The sequence below is a fragment of the Haliotis rufescens genome, unplaced genomic scaffold (genome assembly GCF_023055435.1).
Source record: "Haliotis rufescens isolate VD_foot unplaced genomic scaffold, xgHalRufe1.0.p SCAF_5, whole genome shotgun sequence".
Lineage (NCBI taxonomy): Eukaryota > Metazoa > Mollusca > Gastropoda > Lepetellida > Haliotidae > Haliotis > Haliotis rufescens.
Window position 1 is genome coordinate 50,911,202 of NW_025964223.1, and position 21,894 is coordinate 50,933,095.

The 21,894-nt window shown below is 42.9% G+C and overlaps 1 protein-coding gene across 1 annotated transcript; it reads right to left on the reverse strand.

The window, feature by feature from the left end:
• Positions 1-9,067: 9,067 nt before the first annotated feature.
• LOC124126783 (toll-like receptor 2) lies at positions 9,068-19,149 on the reverse strand. Its single transcript, XM_046490307.2, has 2 exons — positions 19,029-19,149; positions 9,068-14,096 (listed from the first exon to the last, which is right to left on the reverse strand). Exon 2 carries the CDS (start codon positions 14,094-14,096, stop codon positions 11,592-11,594), a length of 2,505 nt encoding a protein of 834 aa, XP_046346263.2. The 5' UTR covers positions 19,029-19,149; the 3' UTR covers positions 9,068-11,591.
• Positions 19,150-21,894: the final 2,745 nt, after the last annotated feature.

Below are 21,894 nucleotides of genomic sequence, written 5' to 3' on the forward strand. Positions count from 1 at the left end.
CCATTGCATGAAAAGTTGTCATTTAAATATCTGCGTAATTTTTGTCAAAGTTTCTGAAATTTAACATTACCTTGTCCGGAAATATAAAATTTGATGATAAAAAACCACAAAGCAGATGACAATAAAACCGATCGCCAAAACGCATCACGGCAACAGCCATGGTAACCCGATGCACGTGAGTTCCTTGCAAATTGAAATGCACATGCTTTCCCTCATTTCTTGCCCTATAAAAATCCACCCAGATCGGATAACATTTATTCGTTATTGAATTGCTACCACATGACAAGATTGACAAGAAATCAGCTACACCAAGCCCTTGGACGACTGCAAGTTGGACAAACCGCCCGGCAAGTAGCCAATGCATTTCACGTCCACGTAAGGACCATATACAGGCTCTAGCAACGGTACCAGACCACCAACACTACACTACAGATGGCCGACCACGTAGTGGAAGACCAAGGGTCACCACCCGACGTCAGGTTGGTCAGATTTTGCAACAGCATCTTCAAGATCGCTTTGTTACTGCTGCGGAAACTGCTCAACAGACCATTGGGACACATCAACGACACAATAGTGCGGACATCGTGCGTTGACGATTGACAAGCAGACACATCCACTGTCACCGGCTTCACCGAGGACCCATTCTGACACCACGTCATCGCCGGGACCAGCAGTGGAGGAGAGTCCTCTTCTCAGACGAGAGCCGTTACTGTATCTCAACAGCAGATGGCAGAGTCTGGCGACGCCGTGGGGAACGTTATTCAGATGCTTGTGTTGTTGAGAGAGACTCGTGGGGTGGTCCGAGCATCATGGTGTGGGGTGGAATTGGTCTTGCACAGAGGGTCGGCCCTGTGGTCTTCCAGATCATCGCTCCAGGGAGAGGCAATGGTGTCACAGCAGCTCGGTACATTGTTCAAGTCTTGAGACCACACGCCATACCTCATTTGGCACGTCGCCGCAACCACGAGTTTCAGCATGATCACACCCGTGTCCACACTGGGAGAGCAACAAGAGACTCCCTCCAGCAGAATGGTATCAGAACCATACAGTAGCCTGCCCTCAGTCCCGATTTAAATCCCATTGAGCACCTGTGGGACGAGATTCAAAGACGGCTGAATGACGTCCGACCAAGGCCGACAACTGCAGCTGAACTGTGTCAGGCGTTCCTCTGAGTGTGGGCTCAAGTGCCTATGGCCTTCATTAACCGCCTCAACCATTACATGTATCGACGTTGCACGGCAGTCATCAATGCCCATAGCGGACACTAGAGATACTTACTCTATTTTACTGTTATTTTATCAGAGACTAGTGTTGTGTTTCACTTTAAGAACATTTGTCACTTTAATTTCAACCTTGATGATCAGTTTAGCCACGTTTCATCGTTTTAATATGTCTCAAAGTATGTTTACAGTGTTTGGACAAATAAGGTTTCTCATATATCTATCCATGGTGACGTTTCTTTTGCGGTTCAGTATATATACGAATAATGACTTGGTGTTGTCTTTCTCACATAGCCGAAATTCACAAAGATCATCAAAGGATTTTTGAACTCGAATGATATCGATGTTACAGCAAAAAAATGAAAACAGAATGTAAATGTCGTAAGTACAACTGATAAATGTTATATTCACCTGATGAAATCACTTGTTTATATACTCTTCAAAAAAAGAAACTTGACATAGATGTAAAACCACTTTTTGCCAAATATCTAAAATAATTATATTAAATGAGAACCAAATATGTCAAACAGAAAGATGATGTGTCTATAATTCGCGAAAACACATGCAAAGCACATAAACGTAGCGTGCAGCACAGGATCCTGCATTTAGGCATGCAGCCCCCCCCCCCCCCCCCCCCCCCCCCCCCTGCTGAATGGGTATAAAAATCCACATCAACGGCTGTTCATACAGTCCTTCTAACGGCAGATGAGGCGGTGACAGAATGCCAAGACTGAATGCAGCTCAACGGAACAACGCCATTGGGAGATTACAAACTGGAGCAACTCAGCAAGAAGTGGCCAGGCACTTTGGCGTATCCAGACAGACAATCTCCGCACTGTGGACCCGATACAACAACACCAACAGAGTTGACGTCAGACCAAGGTCAGGAAGACCAAGGGTGACAACCCAAGCACAAGATCGATACATCCGGCTGCCACACCTCCGAGACCGCACTACCACAGCCACGTCTACAACCACACAGATCCCTGGGGTACGCAGAATATCAGATCAAACGGTACGCAACAGACTGAAGGAGGCTTGACTTTTTGCACGAAGACCTGTTCGACGTCATGTATTGACCCCACGTCATCAGGCGGACCGTCTGCTTTGGTGCCAACAGAGGGTAAGATGGGCACGTGCAAGGTGGAGAAATGTACTGTTTACAGACGAGTCCCGTTTCCCACTCACACGTGCTGATGGGCGCGCACGTGTCTACAGACGTCGGGGTGAACGTTACGCCCCCAACTGTGTGCAGCAGGTTGTCCCATTTGGCGGCGGGAGTGTCATGGTATGGGCCGGAATTCATCACTGTGGTAGGACGCCTCTCGTGCATGTGGCAGGTGCATTGACAGGTGTGCGTTACAGAGACTTGATCCTACAGCCTTACGTTCTTCCTCACGTCAACGTTCATGGCGGACAGTTCCAGCAGGACAACGCTCGACCGCATATTGCACGTGTTTGTCAGGACTTCTAACAGCACAACAACATCCAGACATTACCTTGGCCAGCCCGGTCACCAGATTTGTCCCCGATTGAGCATCTGTGGGACAAATTGGATTGACGCTTTCGCAGAAGGAATCCACCGCCCCAAACACTTCCGGCGCTTTTTGATGCACTTCAGCTTGAATGGCAGCACATCCAACAGCGTGTTATTGACAACTTGATTGTATCTATCGGTCGTCGGTGTCAAGCGGTGATTGATGCACGTGGTGGGCACAACCGATACTGACAATTTCTGTACCCCTGTGATATTAACTATATCGTGTACGTATGTCTGTCTAGGTGACACGATTAATGTTTTGAACATTGTGTACATTGATCTTCAAACAGTGTTTCAATTATGGTTTCTGTGTCCTATTTTGAAACAATCGCATTATATTACATTTTGAAAGTCAGTGTCAAGTTTCTTTTTTTGAAGAGTATATATATAAAGGCCATTACGTTCGATGAATGTATTCCCATTATTTGACGTGAGAGGTAACGAACGAGATCGGGTGGTAGGCTTGCTGACTTGTATCCCCGTGAAGATCCGGGTTAGAGCAACCACCCTCTTGTCTCCGCTTTCACCATAGCTGACTGGTGACAAACTAGAACAATAGTCGAGGGCACAGTGAGGTGTCGCCAACTCGAGTAACACTGTATGTTTATAATGGTGAGGTGAGATGAAATTGGGTTTAACGTCGCGACCAAGATTATTGCACTTATTTTGCGACGTGCATGCACGTGTGTGTGTGTGTGTGTGTGTGTGTGTGTGTGGCTGCTTGTACTGTCTGGACTGATGCCGAATTATAGTGCTAGCTCACTGAGATACCATGCCGCAGTTTAACATGAATACCCCACTCAGACACAAGATACTGACTCCGGGCCGACCACTCCTTGTTTTAGCCCCTTTATGCTGAGCGCTAGAAAGGGTAACAACAAGTACTATCTTTTAACGTCTTTTGGTATGACGCGGCCGGGGATCGAACCCCGGACCTTCCGCTCTCCTGGCGGACGCTCTACCACTAGACCACGGAGGCGAGAGTGAGATAACAATGAACAATCAAACAACACATTTTCGGTTGTTCACAACGTTTGGTCACAGCTTTATAGAGGCATGCGCACGTCATGTATAGACACGCAGTACACGAACAGTTGTATCCTTCCACTCCATCTAGGTGTACACACTACAGGCCAGATTTTCACAGTAAATCACGCACATCGAAACAAACCGAGTTGCGCACGCATTCGGTTTGTTGTGGCCTCCATTGAAAATGAGTGAGTGAGTGAGTGAGTACGGTTTTACGCCGTTTAAGCAATATTCAAGCAATATCACGGCTGGGGACACCAGAAATGGGCTTCACACATCAAACCCGGGTCTTCGGCGTGACGAGCGAACGCTAAGCCACTAGCCCAGGTAGCATGCCAACATCGGCCCTGCATCGGCCCAACGTCGGCTACATCATCGGCCCAACGGCCGGCAAACTTAACCGGCAGCAGTGTGGCATATTGTTTGACATGTCAACTTTGTGGTGTATTACATCCACATGCCGATGTCAGCAGTGTGGCATGTTGTTTTGACATGTCAACTTTGTGGTGTATTGCACACATGCCGATGTCAGCAATGTGACGTATTGTTTTGACAGGTCAACTTTGTGGTGTATTGCATACATGCCGATGTCAGCAATGTGGCGTATTGTTTTGACATGTCAACATTGTGGTGTATTGCCTTCACATGCCGATGTCAGCAGTGTGGCATGTTGTTTTGACATGTCAACTTTGTGGTGTATTGCCTTCACACGCCGATGTCAGCAGTGTGGCATGTTGTTTTGACATGTCAACTTTGTGGTGTATTGCAAACATGCCGATGTCAGCAATGTGACGTATTGTTTTGACATGTCAACTTTGTGGTGTATTGCCTTCACTTGCCGATGTCAGCAGTGTGGCATATTGTTTTGACATGTCAACTTTGTTGTGTATTACATCCACATGCCGATGTCAGCAGTGTGGCATGTTGTTTTGACATGTCAACTTTGTGGTGTATTGCACACATGCCGATGTCAGCAATGTGACGTATTGTTTTGACAGGTCAACTTTGTGGCGTATTGCATACATGCCGATGTCAGCAGTGTGGCGTATTGTTTTGACATGTCAACATTGTGGTGTATTGCATTCACATGCCGATGGCAGCAGTGTGGCATGTTGTTTTGACATGTCAACTTTGTGGTGTATTGCATTCACATGCCGATGGCAGCAGTGTGGCATGTTGTTTTGACATGTCAACTTTCTTTCACATGCCGATGTCAGCAGTGTGGCGTATTGTTTTGACATGTCAACATTGTGGTGTATTGCCTTCACATGCCGATGTCAGCAGTGTGGCGTATTGTTTTGACATGTCAACATTGTGGTGTATTGCCTTCACATGCCGATGTCAGCAGTGTGGCATGTTGTTTAAACATGTCAACATTGTGGTGTATTACATTCACATGCCGATGTCAGCAGTGTGGCATGTTGTTTAAATATGTCAACATTGTGGTGTATTACATCCACATGCCGATGTCAGCAGTGTGGCATGTTGTTTTGACATGTCAACTTTGTGGTGTATTGCCTTCACATGCAGATGTCAGCAGTGTGGCGTATTGTTTTGACATGTCAACTTTGTGGTGTATTACATCCACATGCCGATGTCAGCAGTGTGGCATGTTGTTTTGACATGTCAACTTTGTGGTGTATTGCACACATGCCGATGTCAGCAGTGTGGCGTATTGTTTTGACAAGTCAACATTGTGGTGTATTACATCCACATGCCGATGTCAGCAGTGTGGCGTATTGTTTTGACATGTCAACTTTGTGGTGTATTGCCTTCACATGCCGATGTCAGCAATGTGACGTATTGTTTTGACAGGTCAACTTTGTGGCGTATTGCATACATGCCGATGTCAGCAGTGTGGCATGTTGTTTTGACATGTCAACTTTGTGGTGTATTGCCTTCACACGCCGATGTCAGCTGTGTGGCATGTTGTTTTGACATGTCAACATTGTGGTGTATTGCATCCACATGCCGATGTCAGCAGTGTGGCGTATTGTTTTGACATGTCAACATTGTGGTGTATTGCCTTCACATGCCGATGTCAGCAGTGTGGCGTATTGTTTTGACAAGTCAACATTGTGGTGTATTACATCCAGATGCCGATGTCAGCTGTGTGGCGTATTGTTTTGACATGTCAACATTGTGGTGTATTACATCCACATGCCGATGTCAGCAGTGTGGCATGTTGTTTTGACATGTCAACTTTGTGGTGTATTGCCTTCACACGCCGATGTCAGCAGTCCGGCATGTTGTTTTGACATGTCAACTTTGCGGTGTATTGCCTTCACACGCCGATGTCAGCAGTGTGGCGTATTGTTTTGACATGTCAACATTGTGGTGTATTACATCCACATGCCGATGTCAGCAGTGTGGCATGTTGTTTTGACATGTCAACTTTGTGGTGTATTGCCTTCACACGCCGATGTCAGCTGCGTGGCATGTTGTTTTGACATGTCAACATTGTGGTGTATTGCCTTCACATGCCGATGTCAGCAGTGTGGCGTATTGTTTTGACATGTCAACATTGTGGTGTATTACATCCACATGCCGATGTCAGCAGTGTGGCATGTTGTTTTGACATGTCAACTTTGTGGTGTATTGCCTTCACACGCCGATGTCAGCTGTGTGGCGTATTGTTTTGACATGTCAACATTGTGGTGTATTACATCCACATGCCGATGTCAGCAGTGTGGCATGTTGTTTTGACATGTCAACTTTGTGGTGTATTGCCTTCACACGCCGATGTCAGCTGCGTGGCATGTTGTTTTGACATGTCAACATTGTGGTGTATTGCCTTCACATGCCGATGTCAGCAGTGTGGCGTATTGTTTTGACATGTCAACATTGTGGTGTATTACATCCACATGCCGATGTCAGCAGTGTGGCATGTTGTTTTGACATGTCAACATTGTGGTGTATTGCCTTCACACGCCGATGTCAGCAGTCCGGCATGTTGTTTTGACATGTCAACTTTGTGGTGTATTGCCTTCACACGCCGATGTCAGCAGTGTGGCGTATTGTTTTGACATGTCAACATTGTGGTGTATTACATCCACATGCCGATGTCAGCAGTGTGGCATGTTGTTTTGACATGTCAACTTTGTGGTGTATTGCCTTCACACGCCGATGTCAGCTGCGTGGCATGTTGTTTTGACATGTCAACATTGTGGTGTATTGCCTTCACATGCCGATGTCAGCAGTGTGGCGTATTGTTTTGACATGTCAACATTGTGGTGTATTGCCTTCACATGCCGATGGCAGCAGTGTGGCGTATTGTTTTGACATGTCAACATTGTGGTGTATTACATCCACATGCCGATGTCAGCAGTGTGGCATGTTGTTTTGACATGTCAACTTTGTGGTGTATTGCCTTCACACGCCGATGTCAGCTGTGTGGCATGTTGTTTTGACATGTCAACTTTGTGGTGTATTGCCTTCACATGCCGATGTCAGCAGTGTGGCGTATTGTTTTGACATGTCATCATTGTGGTGTATTACATCCAGATGCCGATGTCAGCAGTGTGGCGTATTGTTTTGACATGTCAACTTTGTGGTGTATTGCCTTCACACGCCGATGTCAGCAGTGTGGCATGTTGTTTTGACATGTCAACATTGTGGTGTATTGCCTACACATGCCGATGTCAGCAGTGTGGCGTATTGTTTTGACATGTCAACATTGTGGTGTATTGCCTTCACATGCCGATGGCAGCAGTGTGGCGTATTGTTTTGACATGTCAACATTGTGGTGTATTACATCCAGATGCCGATGTCAGCAGTGTGGCATGTTGTTTTGACATGTCAACATTGTGGTGTATTGCCTTCACATGCCGATGTCAACTGTGTGACGTATTGTTTTGACATGTCAACATTGTGGTGTATTGCCTTCACATGCCGATGTCAGCAGTGTGGCATGTTGTTTTGACATGTCAACATTGTGGTGTATTGCCTTCACACGCCGATGTCAGCTGTGTGGCGTATTGTTTTGACATGTCAACATTGTGGTGTATTACATCCACATGCCGATGTCAGCAGTCCGGCATGTTGTTTTGACATGTCAACTTTGTGATGTATTGCCTTCACACGCCGATGTCAGCTGTGTGGCATGTTGTTTTGACATGTCAACTTTGTGGTGTATTGCCTTCACATGCCGATGTCAGCAGTGTGGCGTATTGTTTTGACATGTCAACATTGTGGTGTATTACATCCACATGCCGATGTCAGCAGTGTGGCATGTTGTTTTGACATGTCAACTTTGTGGTGTATTGCCTTCACACGCTGATGTCAGCTGTGTGGCATGTTGTTTTGACATGTCAACATTGTGGTGTATTGCATCCACATGCCGATGTCAGCAGTGTGGCGTATTGTTTTGACATGTCAACATTGTGGTGTATTGCCTTCACATGCCGATGGCAGCAGTGTGGCGTATTGTTTTGACATGTCAACATTGTGGTGTATTGCCTTCACACGCCGATGTCAGCTGTGTGGCGTATTGTTTTGACATGTCAACATTGTGGTGTATTACATCCACATGCCGATGTCAGCAGTCCGGCATGTTGTTTTGACATGTCAACTTTGTGGTGTATTGCCTTCACACGCTGATGTCAGCTGTGTGGCATGTTGTTTTGACATGTCAACATTGTGGTGTATTGCATCCACATGCCGATGTCAGCAGTGTGGCGTATTGTTTTGACATGTCAACATTGTGGTGTATTGCCTTCACATGCCGATGGCAGCAGTGTGGCGTATTGTTTTGACATGTCAACATTGTGGTGTATTACATCCAGATGCCGATGTCAGCAGTGTGGCATGTTGTTTTGACATGTAAACTTTGTGGTGTATTGCCTTCACACGCCGATGTCAGCTGTGTGGCATGTTGTTTTGACATGTCAACATTGTGGTGTATTGCCTTCACATGCCGATGTCAACTGTGTGGCGTATTGTTTTGACATGTCAACATTGTGGTGTATTGCCTTCACACGCCGATGTCAGCTGTGTGGCATGTTGTTTTGACATGTCAACATTGTGGTGTATTGCATCCACATGCCGATGTCAGCAGTGTGGCGTATTGTTTTGACATGTCAACATTGTGGTGTATTGCCTTCACATGCCGATGTCAGCAGTGTGGCGTATTGTTTTGACATGTCAACTTTGTGGTGTATTGCCTTCACACGCCGATGTCAGCTGTGTGACGTATTGTCTTCACATGTCACATCTGGCATGCCATGAAACATTTACATGTTATTATATTCAATTCTTTATTCATGTACATGTGTAGGCCAGCGGCCCATGGTACAATATTCGGTCCATCATTAACATTTATAGGCTCAGTGTTTGGAGTCTAACATTCATAGCATGGTATATAAAAGTTGCAACATTTCTAATTACAGTTTCATTGTTTACCGCCATAAGCATATTAAATTTAGCAAGAGTAGGATGTACAAAATACTTCTGTGGTAAATACTGAAGACGAAGTTCATCATAAGCGTTACAAATTAATAAAAAATGATATTCATTCTCGACATATCTTTGGTTGCAACTATTGCACAATCTCTGCTCTCGTGGAGTATTAACGTACCTACCAGTCTCAATATGGAGAGTGTGGGAGCTACAGCGAAACTGGGCTAGTGCAACACGAAATTTGTTGATAGTGATAGCAGACAAATACAACTCTAGACTGAATGAATTTTTGAAAAGTGTATAATGGAACATTTTAGAACTATTTGCTAAAGACCAATGCCAGTCCTGTTCGTTAGCAAAGTTTAACCGTTATTATGTTATTATATATCGACCTCAGTGGTCACATTAAGAGAGCTACACGTACACGTTCTACGTTGTTTACACGTTGTCTTACTATCGTATGGTTATCACAGCCTGACGGGGGTCGTCCTGCATTCTTACACGTGTCAAAACTCAAGCAGAAAGGGTCCTCTACACTATAGGCAAGAATTAATGTTTGAGTGAGTGAGTGAGTATGGTGTCACGCCGCTTTAAGCAATAGTCCAGCAATATCACGGCGGGGGACACCAGAAATGGGCTTCACACATTGTACCCATGTCGTGAATCGAACCCGGGTCTTCGATGTGACGAGCTAACGCTCTAACCACTAGGCTACCCGACCGCCCCAATAAATGTTTGAAATGGTAAACGTTTAATTGAAACTGACACGTACTTCTCTTGATGTACTTGTCAGACTATGCTAAGGCTTCTGAAAGGAATATTCTTTTTCAGTGAAAGGTTACTAAGATTTTCCCCTAGTTGTAAGGTGGATTTGTTTGTTTGTTTGTTTGTTGTTTAATGCCGCACTCCTGCTATATGACGGCGATCTGTAAATAACCAGACAATCCAGTAATTGACAAAATCGATCTTCGCAATGTGGATCTCCCGTTAGTCGCCTCCTACGACAAGCATGGGTTACTGAAGACCAAGTCTAACCCGGAATCTTCACGGGTCTGTAAAGTCGAAGAAACGGATGACTACCTTGTCTTTTTAATATGCCCATATAATACAGATTAAAGGGTCAACATTACCTTCCAACTACACAAGATTGTGATGCAGCATAGATGCTCGTCCCGTCTATTAAGTGTTAAAACAGATTAATAAAATACTTTGTATTTTACATCATTTTATTCAAATATATTTGAACAACTTGTCGAAAGTCGAAAGTGAAAGTCAGAATGAAAAGGCGGCAATGGCACATCTTTATGTTAGCATGAAGTTTCTGAAGCTTTCTCAGATACAGCTATCTGAACTAATCTAAAACTACATGCGGATATTTGGCAACATTATGGAAATTGAGTTTTTGTGATACAATTGAAAAAAAAAAAGTATTAGTTTCAAATACCCACACATACACATGCTTACAAAAACACACACATGTTCTCTTTTAACAGTGTATAGTCATGATATCATGATCAATCACATGATTGTTTGGTCCAGAATTGATCATTAACTGACCGCCGTCATATAGCTGAAATATTGCTGAGTGTGGCGTTAAACAAAAACAAAACAAACAACAATGTTTAAAACATTAAATACGGTATGAACAATGCCTGAGAATCCACTAATACGTTCATTCTTATCAACCATCTGCCAAAGTTTCATCCCCCGTCGCCGTTTCCTTTCAGTATTTCCTATTATTCATTTCCTTAGTTTCATGATATTTCACATGATTTACAAATGCTTCTTGATTTGCGTTTGTATATAAGAAGAAATGTAAAATGCAGCCTTTCATTACTTGGTCACTCGAACTTGATATCGGTGTAAGAATCGCTAAACGCAAGAAACCAGAAGTTGTTATCCCTGAAGTTGTATGTTTCTTATTTAGTCATCAACTTCTAGTATGCCCAATTCAAACAGTTTATCATGTTTCACCTTTTTGCGAACACGTGAGCTGATGTCATCACAATGTCATAGTGATTCACAGACACATGCTCATGATATGGGGCGGTCGGGTAGCCTAGTGGTTAAAGCGTTCGCTCGTCACGCCGAAGACCCGGGTTCGATTCCCGACATGGGTACAATGTGTGAAGCCCATTTCTGGTGTCCCCCGCCGTGATATTGCTGGAATATTTCTCAAAGCGGCGTAAAACCATACTCACTCACTCACTACTCATGATATAGTCAGAATAGTACAATCGACTCTTTGTTGCTTTTCTCTTACACCACAAACATCACGCGATGGATGTTTTACTTTCTATTTTACATTTGTTACATGGAGTAATTTGAATTATGATAATGAATAATGTAATACACTTTATACAACTTAAGTACGTGTAGTTCGAAAGCAGAATTCGAGACGGAACCTATTTGTCTTTGGGTATCACAATACACTGACAGACGTCTTGCCACAGTTTCCCTTCTTCGCCCCTGTACTTTTCCATGTCGAAGATTTGTTTCTCCTCCACAACGTTCAGCAAGGTCGGAGGGATGTCCGCTCGTCGCACGTCCTCAAACAACACCAGAACAATGCTCCCTGCTGGCATTCTAGACGAGGAATACACTACACGGTTGACAATGAAGCGGCACCACTGATCCTCAAGAAATGATTGGCTGAGAGCTAGAATTACATTCCAGCTGGAGTCTATACCGTCGATGATGTCTTCAGCAATTTGTCCTCCAGGGATGGTGTCTCTGTCCTTGAGGAACAGTTTAAGCCCATGCTGGTTCTCAAGGTGATCTCTCACAGTGTGACAAATATATTGGTAGTCGTTCTCGCTATATGCGATGTAAGCATCGTTAGGGAAATCCTTTCTTTTCAGTGCTTCCTTTGTTGTCTTGAAACCAAACATCCGTAAAACAATATTTATGAGAAGCGTTTTTCTTCGATAAATTACAAATATTGCAATCGTCACCAATACTATGACAGCATAACAAACAACACTCACAGAAAGCCAAAAGCCCCCTACACATTGCTTCCATATTTCATCGTAATGTTCATATATGTAGAACGTATTTGTCACGGCACCATCGTCTTTGGCACATGAGGAATTTTCTGCCGTTGTTCTCACATTTGTCTTGAACAACCATATAATAAAGTCCAACGTCTTACATCCACACGACAGGAGATTACCATTCAGGTCTAACGATAGGTTGTTCCTTACGGCCAGGGCATCGAGCTGTTTCATTTCCGTTGTTGAAAGCGCTGCTATTGAGTTGGAGCTTAGGTCAAGGTGACTCAGATAGGGCGTTGTAGATAGGTCAAAAGGTATTGTTGAAAATCTGTTGTTTGACAGAATGAGGGACTTCAGTGGAACGCCTTCAAAGGAGGTGACACTGAGCATTCGAAGATTGTTCGAACTTACGTCCAGTGTATGTAGGTGAGGCAGAAAAGATAACCCATGTTGTACTTCAGATAATGCCTCTCCCAGGTCAAGATTGGCATCCGACATAATCAGGGTGTCAAGCATAGGAAAGCTGGCTAATAACAAAGACGATATTCCGGCACGGTTATTACCTGATATGTCTAAATAAGAAAGGTTATGAAGCCCTCTGACTGTACTACTGAATCTGTCAAGGCCTGCATATGTCAAGGACATATATTTCATCGACATACCATTATATATGGTTACATTAGAAAAACAACCAAAGTTCTTACCACTGAGAGTCAAATACACCAATGTTTCTGGGAGTGTGAGGCCAAGTGTCGGGAATGAGATTGCACATATTTCTACAAGTCTTTGTTTCGTAGATTGCTGTGTCATGCTTAAGGTATCTGACAAATTGAGGGATACAAGATTTGGCATAAGGGATATTGCAAACAATATTTTGGGATCTCCCAACCAATCATTCCCTGAAAAGTCAATGACTTTAATGCAGGAAGCAAAAGTGGACCCATCAACTAAAATTGAACTGTCAAACCATAACAGCTTACAGTTGATCATTTCAAATCTTTCCACACAGACATCTTTCAGATTTGCAACGACGGTTTTATCTAATATTCGCTGATTCATTAACCCTATTTTAAGATTAAACAATTGAAAGATATGATTAATTTTGATGGAGGTTAAATTTTTTCCTCTCAGGCCATACATTGCGGATACCGCTTCAGTGGGAGTTAGTGTAATTGCGTTTGACAAGACCAGATTCTTCAGGGACGCCAGGTACCGAAATGCATTTGGTCCTATTCTGGTAAGTGGACATAGATGGAGATCCAGTGTCTCTATCAGCACATTGTACTGAAATGATTGGAAAGTGTCATTATAAAGAAATGAAAGTTTGCACTGGCTAAATCCAAACACAAGGCGCTTCAAACTTGTAAGCTCTGAAAATCCTGGTCCAAAATTGGTGTAGGTAAAAGTGTCAATTTTCAGTTCTTGAACATGCTTAAGTTTCGCAATGGCCTTTTCCGGATACGTTCCTTCGGAACGGGGGTCGTTGTTGTGCAGATGGAGCATCTGAAGCTTCTGTAAAGGTTGGAATACGTCATCTGGGTAGGTGGTGGAATCAAGCCTCAACTCGTTGTTATTGAGATAGAGTTCTTCTAAATCAGCTGCCTCAAAAAATGCTCCTTCTTCGAGTATTTTGATAGTATTAAATGATAAGTCCAGATATTTCAGGTTCGGCAAATGTAGGAATCTCTTTACAATGCGCGAAATGCTGTTATGACTCATATCTAAACGTGTTGTATTTTGTGGAAGATCGGAAGGAATGCTTTTCAAGTGTCTGTTCCTGCAATCCACAGAAATTCCATGGAGATCGTGAGACTGGATACAGCCGTGTGTAGATTCTGCAGTGACCGATACAAAGATAAAGATCAAGACCATCACCAACGCCATTCGATCGCACATGGTTCCACCGTGGTTCAGCATCTGGTGGTTGGAACACACGTATAATTATATAAATAATAACACAAAATATCAGTTCTTGTAGACTAATAATGACAGTTACGTTCTTGTATGATATAAATTAGGATAGGTTAGTCGGCAAAATCTCTAATTCTGTCAATCATTTTGAGTTATGGGATGATTGTATATCACATGATCAGTCTTTTTGTGGACAAATTGGGGCCTTACATAAGAAAAGCTATGATACATAAAGACTATTTTTATGTAATATAACACAGTAGGTCGACAGCAAATGCAAGGCATGATCAGGTAACACAACAAGCTTTTTGTTAGTCCTTAGATTGATTAAGAAATATGCATCACTACATGCTTCCTTTGGATATAGCAAAGGAAGGAAATTATGGAATGCTCTATGAAACCGGTTAGGTATAAAAACGATTTCAGAGCTTCTATATCTTGACAATGGTTGTAAATTGGCAAGTTGTTAAAGAGATACAGTTCATGGTATCAAAATAACCTTTTTTACTAATAAATAACACGAGGGGCACTTTTTCCCTCTCATAAAACAACGATGTAGCTCAACTCACTGCACCGACGATTCCCGTTATAGAATGAATCCCCAGTAACGGTAGTTGTACGAAGCGACTGTGACTTAACTTGGTGACCTCATTGTTTACCCTGAAGGCGTGGGACGTTGCCTTTGATATCAGTCACAGAAGGCTAACGCATACAATTTTCTGCATGCAAGATTGTCACAATCAAGAAAGTGCATTGTGAGGGTAAGGTGAAACCATCACCTCTACAATTCAAGGACACACCTACAGTTTGAAAAAAGTCACCACGTCCGACTTGACTGAGGCATTACCATCCAGTTTAGACCTTTCCGAAATGCCTCCATGTCAGAAGTGTATTTTACAACATTATCATGTAAATGTGCGTCTACTTTCGGCCATTACTGACACCAGACCGTTGAATTTATCATGCCAAATGGAGGGGGTGATTACTTGGATCTAACTTGATCTCCTCTACCTGTGAAACTGAGCGACACCCACGCTGAAGGGTCCGTACTGGCGCAGAAAGAGCATGTGCCCCCTGTCGATCTGTTTCGTCAAGCATTATGGTCAAAGATAGCGGTACACCTTCAAGGTCAATTGGTCAGTTCGAGTAAAGGAGTAAACCTTACAAAGCCATGCTTCAAACTTTGTTATGGAGAGGAAGCTAAGGCGAGCCAACTTCAATCCCAACTGTTCTGGAAAGATACTGGTGACACAACTGCTGACAGTTGATTCCACAGATCCATTATCTGGAGGAAATGATGGTCCCATCAATCGAGCACCTTTCATTGAGGGAAGTAAACTCGTAACTATGTCAGGTCCACTGTTGGAAGATGTGTTCACTTAGTCAATGGAGTCGATGTTAGTATCAAACTGTTCAGATCCAGTCCCTTTTTCCACTTATGGCTGGAGCTAGTGAAAACGAGTACAAAATAGAACTACAAGACATGTACCTGAAAGTCTGCAAGCTCAGAATGAATAATGCCCCGGTTCTGGCTCATGCTAAACAGTTTGAGAAAGCTAATTCGTTGTACCCGTACATCTCTGAGACAAGCTGGCATGAGTGCTTCGTAGATGACTTATACATTTGATAACTTACTGTCCAACTCGAGTCGTTGTTGGGTTTGTCAGTGGAGAGGGTGTGAGCGGTTCCTACTCTAAATGCCCTTTCAACTTCCAGGGCTCAATTATCAAAACAGTGGAGCTGTATTTAGATGGGGTCAGTGTTCCAGGTAGACCTGTTGATGCAGACGACAAAGAAGCCTGTGTGAAATTTGTTTGAAGGAGCCAACACGTGGCGAGAGGACACGATTTACAAAGAACGGAGTTTGAATTCTGCAACGCCCGCTTCATTTTCAGCCTAAAACTTTGTCCGTCAATGACAAGTATCGTAATGTTTTAAAATCAGGGAACCTGAGGCTCGAAGTTCAATTCAAATACACCTTTCATTCATCATCTTAAAACCAGATCACATCAATGTCATCAGAGATGAGGCGGTCAGACGGGCAAGGCTTCTAGCTCGTGTTACGGCTTAATAACCATGCATATAGTTGTCATAACCGGAACCAACATGAATAACGGAGACTTCTCATTGAGACCCAGTGTTACTAAAGTCACCATGGAGTCAACATCTTGTCCAGAATGTAGTAAACTCTTTTCCAGATGTGATAAAATGCAGAGACACAGACAGATGCATCAGACCCTTCCTACACCTCACGTCCCTCCCTCCTCTCCTCAACATTATGTCTGTGAACAAGAACCGTTCTAATCTCCTTAACTAAAAGAAATAGATATAAATCAAGATGGCGTCATATAATCACTATGTCTATAGAAACCAAAGGACGCCGCCTCCCCACGACGGAACAAAAACTAAAGAAACTAATGTGTGTTAAGAGGCGAGCGAAACTGGGTGCTCCAGGCATGAAACACTACCCTTGACATAGTAAGTAAACTACGGTTATAACGAACTTAAAGCGACTGCTTATTTTAGTTCGTTATAATCGTAGTTCGTTATAAGCATATATACAGCATAACTTCAGCAAATAGTAGGGACCAAAAACGTAACTTCGTTGTATCCGTCAGTTCGTTATAAGCGGGGGGCACGGGTGGCCCAGTCGTCTAAGGTGCCGCGATTCACTGTGCAGAGTTGTGTCCCTTTAGCACGTCAGAAACCTATAATTGTGGGTTCGAATCCCGGTTCGCCCCGATTATGTTTCTAGGTTTGTCAGCACCATACCCGTGCTCGTTGGTTTCACCGAAGTGGTAAACGTCTGAGACCTGCATCACTTCGGGCTTTCCTCCCACATTAAGCTGACACGCCGTGATATAACTGGAATACTGTTAAAGCGGCGTTAAACCCAACTAACTCACTCACTCGTTATAAGCGTGTTCGTTAAAACCGTAGTTTACTGTACATAAAATTGGATACAACTTTTTATGCTTGTCGAATCAAATCGTAACACACCATTTATTGATTGAGTTAATAAAAGGACGAAAAATAAATAACCGTTTGTGATTATGTCGTGATACACATAGACATAGAATAGTTTATTCACTAAGTGAAAAGATTGGAGTTGCGAAAGAACACACGAATGTACAATGTGACGTAGAACAATGTCAGACAAATTCCTGTCTTACATAAAACACATGATAAATTCACTCGGGGCGAGGCGGTGTTCCACAGGTTATTGTTTTACTGGTTAACAGTCATTGAAAGATACCAATTTTCTAAGACTGGAACCCTTATGTCTAAGATCTTATACCCTCTGAGTTACTATTCTCAAAGTGATATTCAATGGTTAAATGACATATACTTGTAAATACATATAGATAACATGTTTCAGCCAGTGTCGTTTTAATATTAACATTTCACTCTCATTGGAAATGACACAGAGCCTTAAGACTGAAATATGTCGTATGCCTTGGATGTTGGTAGGAGGGTCAGGCACATAATCCTTATTCGTTTTCTTCTGCCGAGTGTGCGTTTTTGAATAATTGACTACCCCTGTCACATAGACCACGTTCGGGCTCTTAACCTGGATTCCCAACTCAGACACATTATACTAATTCCGAGCCGACACGTCTTTATTTGGAGCCAGGCAGGGTATCAACAAGATAGACGCTCTATTAGTTATACCACAGAGGCGGTTACCTGTTGGACAGGTGAGGTGAAATGGGGTTTAACGTTGCGTCCAGGATTATTGCACTTATATAGCGACGTGCATTCACGTGTGTGTGTGTGTGTGTGTGTGTGTGTGTGTGTGTGTGTGTGTGTGTGTGTGTGTGTGTGTGTGGCGTCATGCTTCTCAATAGAAACTGTCAGTAAAATAATATGTTCAAAACGGGAGAAAACGAAATTTGCCTCGAGCCCAGACCGAGAGACAGACACGAATACTGTTTAAGCAATTTCTTCTATAAATTACATGAAAATATTTTATTCGTGTAAACATTGCTACAACTCGGTGTGCATCCTATATTCTATGACATGTAGGTTTTCATTGATGAACTTAGTAAACTTCGAGTACTTTCTTCTTCTTTTCATCGTTATTTAGTCGATTGTTCATAGCCATAAACTAAAATTAAAATTATATTGCTCGCAGAGATCATTCCGGAAATGTATTCATTAGTCTTTCATTTATTGATTTGTTTCAGGCGTAACCATCATTTTCCAGTGGCCCTGAGTAGGCGTTATACCTGTTCTCATTCAGAAACTGCCTCACGTCAAGTACGGTGCAATTGTCACTATCACAAACGACAGCTCGAGTAGAATAGGACAAGACAAACTGTGTGTTCGAGCACTGTGAAGAAACATTGATAGACTGCAAACTGAGATTTCAATAGGATGGTCGTAAAAAATACGTCACTATCTATTAGTTTCATTTTTCCGATTGGAAATACTAACTGCATTAACGATAGTCAAAATGGTGATTGATGTCATCAGAAAAGTTCCGACTACAGCCAGTGTCTAATGACTGAATAACGAGAGTGGCTTGAGTGCATTTAATTATCGCATATTAAATATAGCCGGTGATTCAACAATAAACTTGTACACCGTACACGACAAGAGGTCGAGAAAGTGCCTGCAACTGTCCACCGTGCGAGACATTCAACCAGCCATTGTTGAAGGTACATAACATTCCAATCTACCACTGTTGTCAACACACGTTGTCCTTGTTGATGCAAAACAATTGCAGTGATATCATTCAACGTCATAATTTCATATATCCTCTCCATCTCCCCCCCCCCCCCCTCCCCAAATGTCGGCTCCTTAATATGTATATACACAACCTATTTACGTACATATGTGCACACACACACATACACACACGCGCGCGCGCACGCACGCACGCACGCACGCTCGCGCACACACACACACACACACACACTTGATAACTGTACTCACATGGGAGACACATCCACAGCGACTCTCAAGATGTCTACACTAGAGGAGGATAAATGTGTGCCCACTCGTCACATCCTGTTTGCTTCCCGAGGAACGGGATGCGTGACTTGTAGAATGTGTATCTATTACAACTCATTGTATGCTTACGCGCGAGCGACCGCCTCCGTGGTCTAGTGGGGCAGCGTCTGCTCGGACGATGTTGCTGTAACATGACGCTACGTCCCTCTTTTAGCATAAAGTGAAGAACGCGATCTCGAACGATGTCGTCCCGGTAGCGCACGCCATTGAAATTGACGAGAAAAAGGGAAATTGTTTCCGGCAAAAGTCAAGTGTCGACCCCTCTTAGGATTGGGAATAAACTGTATATCAACCTGCGTATTTGCCACTGCGGGATACTATTTCGTGTTTGTAAATACTTTACAGTCCAACTCACACTAACAGATTAATATGTTCACTCACTCATTGATATATATTATAAAACGTTTCACTCAGTATAGTGTATGTGAATATAGTTATTTTTTGCGTCAAACAACAGGATTTCGCCCGTCGTTTGTCATCGTCTATTTAACGTTATTTCCGCTTTTCAAACTTAATTTGTGTTCAAGCATATGTGATTAAGCGCGCCCTGAAGTATTCAAAAATCTGCTATGTTTATATTACTTGTCCTTTAATACAGGTTGCAAATTCAAGCCAAGGGACTTTCGCCATGAAGTTACACCTAAGCTTCACATATTTCGATGAGGTACATGTTCATTGTGTATGCCTGGACACGCATATGTAGCCACGTATGTCTCTATGCCGGGACACGCATATATAGCACATGTATGTCTCTATGCCTGGACACACATATGTAGCCACGAATGTATCTATGCCTGGACACGCATATGTAGCACATGTATGTCTTTAAGCCGGGACACGCATATGTAGCACATGTATGTCTCTGTGCCTGGACACGCATATGTAGCCACGTATGTATCTATGCCTGGACACACATATGTAGCACATGTATGTCTTTATGCCTGGACACACATATATAGCACATGTATGTCTCTATGCCTGGACACGCATATATAGCACATGTATGTCTCTATGCCTGGACACACATATGTAGCCATGTATGTCTCTATGCCTGGACACACATATGTAGCACATGTATGTCTCTATGCCTGGACACGCATATATAGCACATGTATGTCTCTATGCCTGGACACACATATGTAGCCATGTATGTCTCTATGCCTGGACACACATATGTAGCACATGTATTTTTATATGCCTGGACACGCATATGTAGCCATGTATGTCTCTGTACCTGGACACACATATGTAGCACATGTATGTCTCTATGCCTGGACACGCATATGTAGCACGTGTATGTCTCTATGCACGGACACACATATGTAGCACATGTATGTCTCTATGCCTGGACACGCATATGTAGCACATGTATGTCTCTATGCCTGGAATCGATGCTCATGACATTAATCACAGGATTGTCTGGTCCAGACCGATTATTTACAGACCGCCGTCATATAGCTGAAATATTGCTGAGCGCGGCATTAAACAACAAACAAACAAACAAACAAACAAAACTATGCCTTGACACACATATGTAACACATGTATGTCTCTATGCTTGGACACACATAATTATGTAACACATGTATGTCTCTATGCTTGGACACAATATGACTCTGAGCCCGGATGCATAGTACAATGTTAAGTATACTGATCTATTGAAATGTGATTTTGGCAAAGTGGACTACCTAAAAAGAAGTTGCATACAGACTGAACTATCTGAACAGTTACATGCAGATTGAACTGACTGTATGGTCCTTTGTTCGATCATCCACAAATGCTTCAATCTTCGAAAACCGACAGAACACGCTGATACGAACCCATTCCTAGTTATATGCACAAAAACGTCTGTATAATCATCGGTTTACTGTTGGAATTATCTGATTGTTTTTGTTTGTCTGATGTTTTACGCCGCTGTGAGTAATTTGTATCATATGTTTTGAAGCTATTGGTGATGTTTTGAGTATATCATTTCATCATGATGCGATAGTACGTGATTCGTGACCAGATGTAATGCTTCCATGGTTACAACCTCTCGCGAAGAGGAAAGTTTTACGTATATACAACCCAAGGAATTATATGTCCAATTGTTATGTGTTGTAACTGTTGTGTTGTGGGTTCCCAAGTCTTTGATAGAAGTTGAAGCTTATTTAAAAAATTAACTTATTCAGACAAACAAACTGAACGTTATTATCATTTAATTAGTTACGGTCTTAAATAATATTGAATCAAATAAAGCTTCCAAACATAGAAATAGGTGACGGGGATGATATTAGCAGTTAGCAGTCACTGAGCTAAGACTTTTGTGTATTGTAACAGTAGTCATAACGGGAAGATACGCAGAGGTGAATGTCCGAGAAACTCTCCATTCCTTAAAAATAATGGAGCAAAGGCCCATTATTGTTAAGGAGTGGAGCGTTACGAGGATATTCCCCTACTTAAAATTCATCCCTACTTTTACACTTTGACAAAATAGTCTGTAGTTGGAAATATTTGAAAAAAAACCTAGAACTCTTTGTTGTCTGTATTTATACTGCTTGAGTCGACTTTGCTTGATGCACGAGGAATGCATTCTCTGCCGCTGTTGCACCATTCGTGAACAACTCGTGTTATTCCGGGAACTCGTGCCCCTCTCATGGCCATTTTTGCGACTGGGTTCCGTCTTAGCGCAAACGGGCATACCTAAAACAATTGTCAACTCGTTGCGTAATGGTTCACATATATTACCCCATATATTATATATATTTCAGATGCAATTTAAAGCACATCGGGACGTGCGGAATTATACA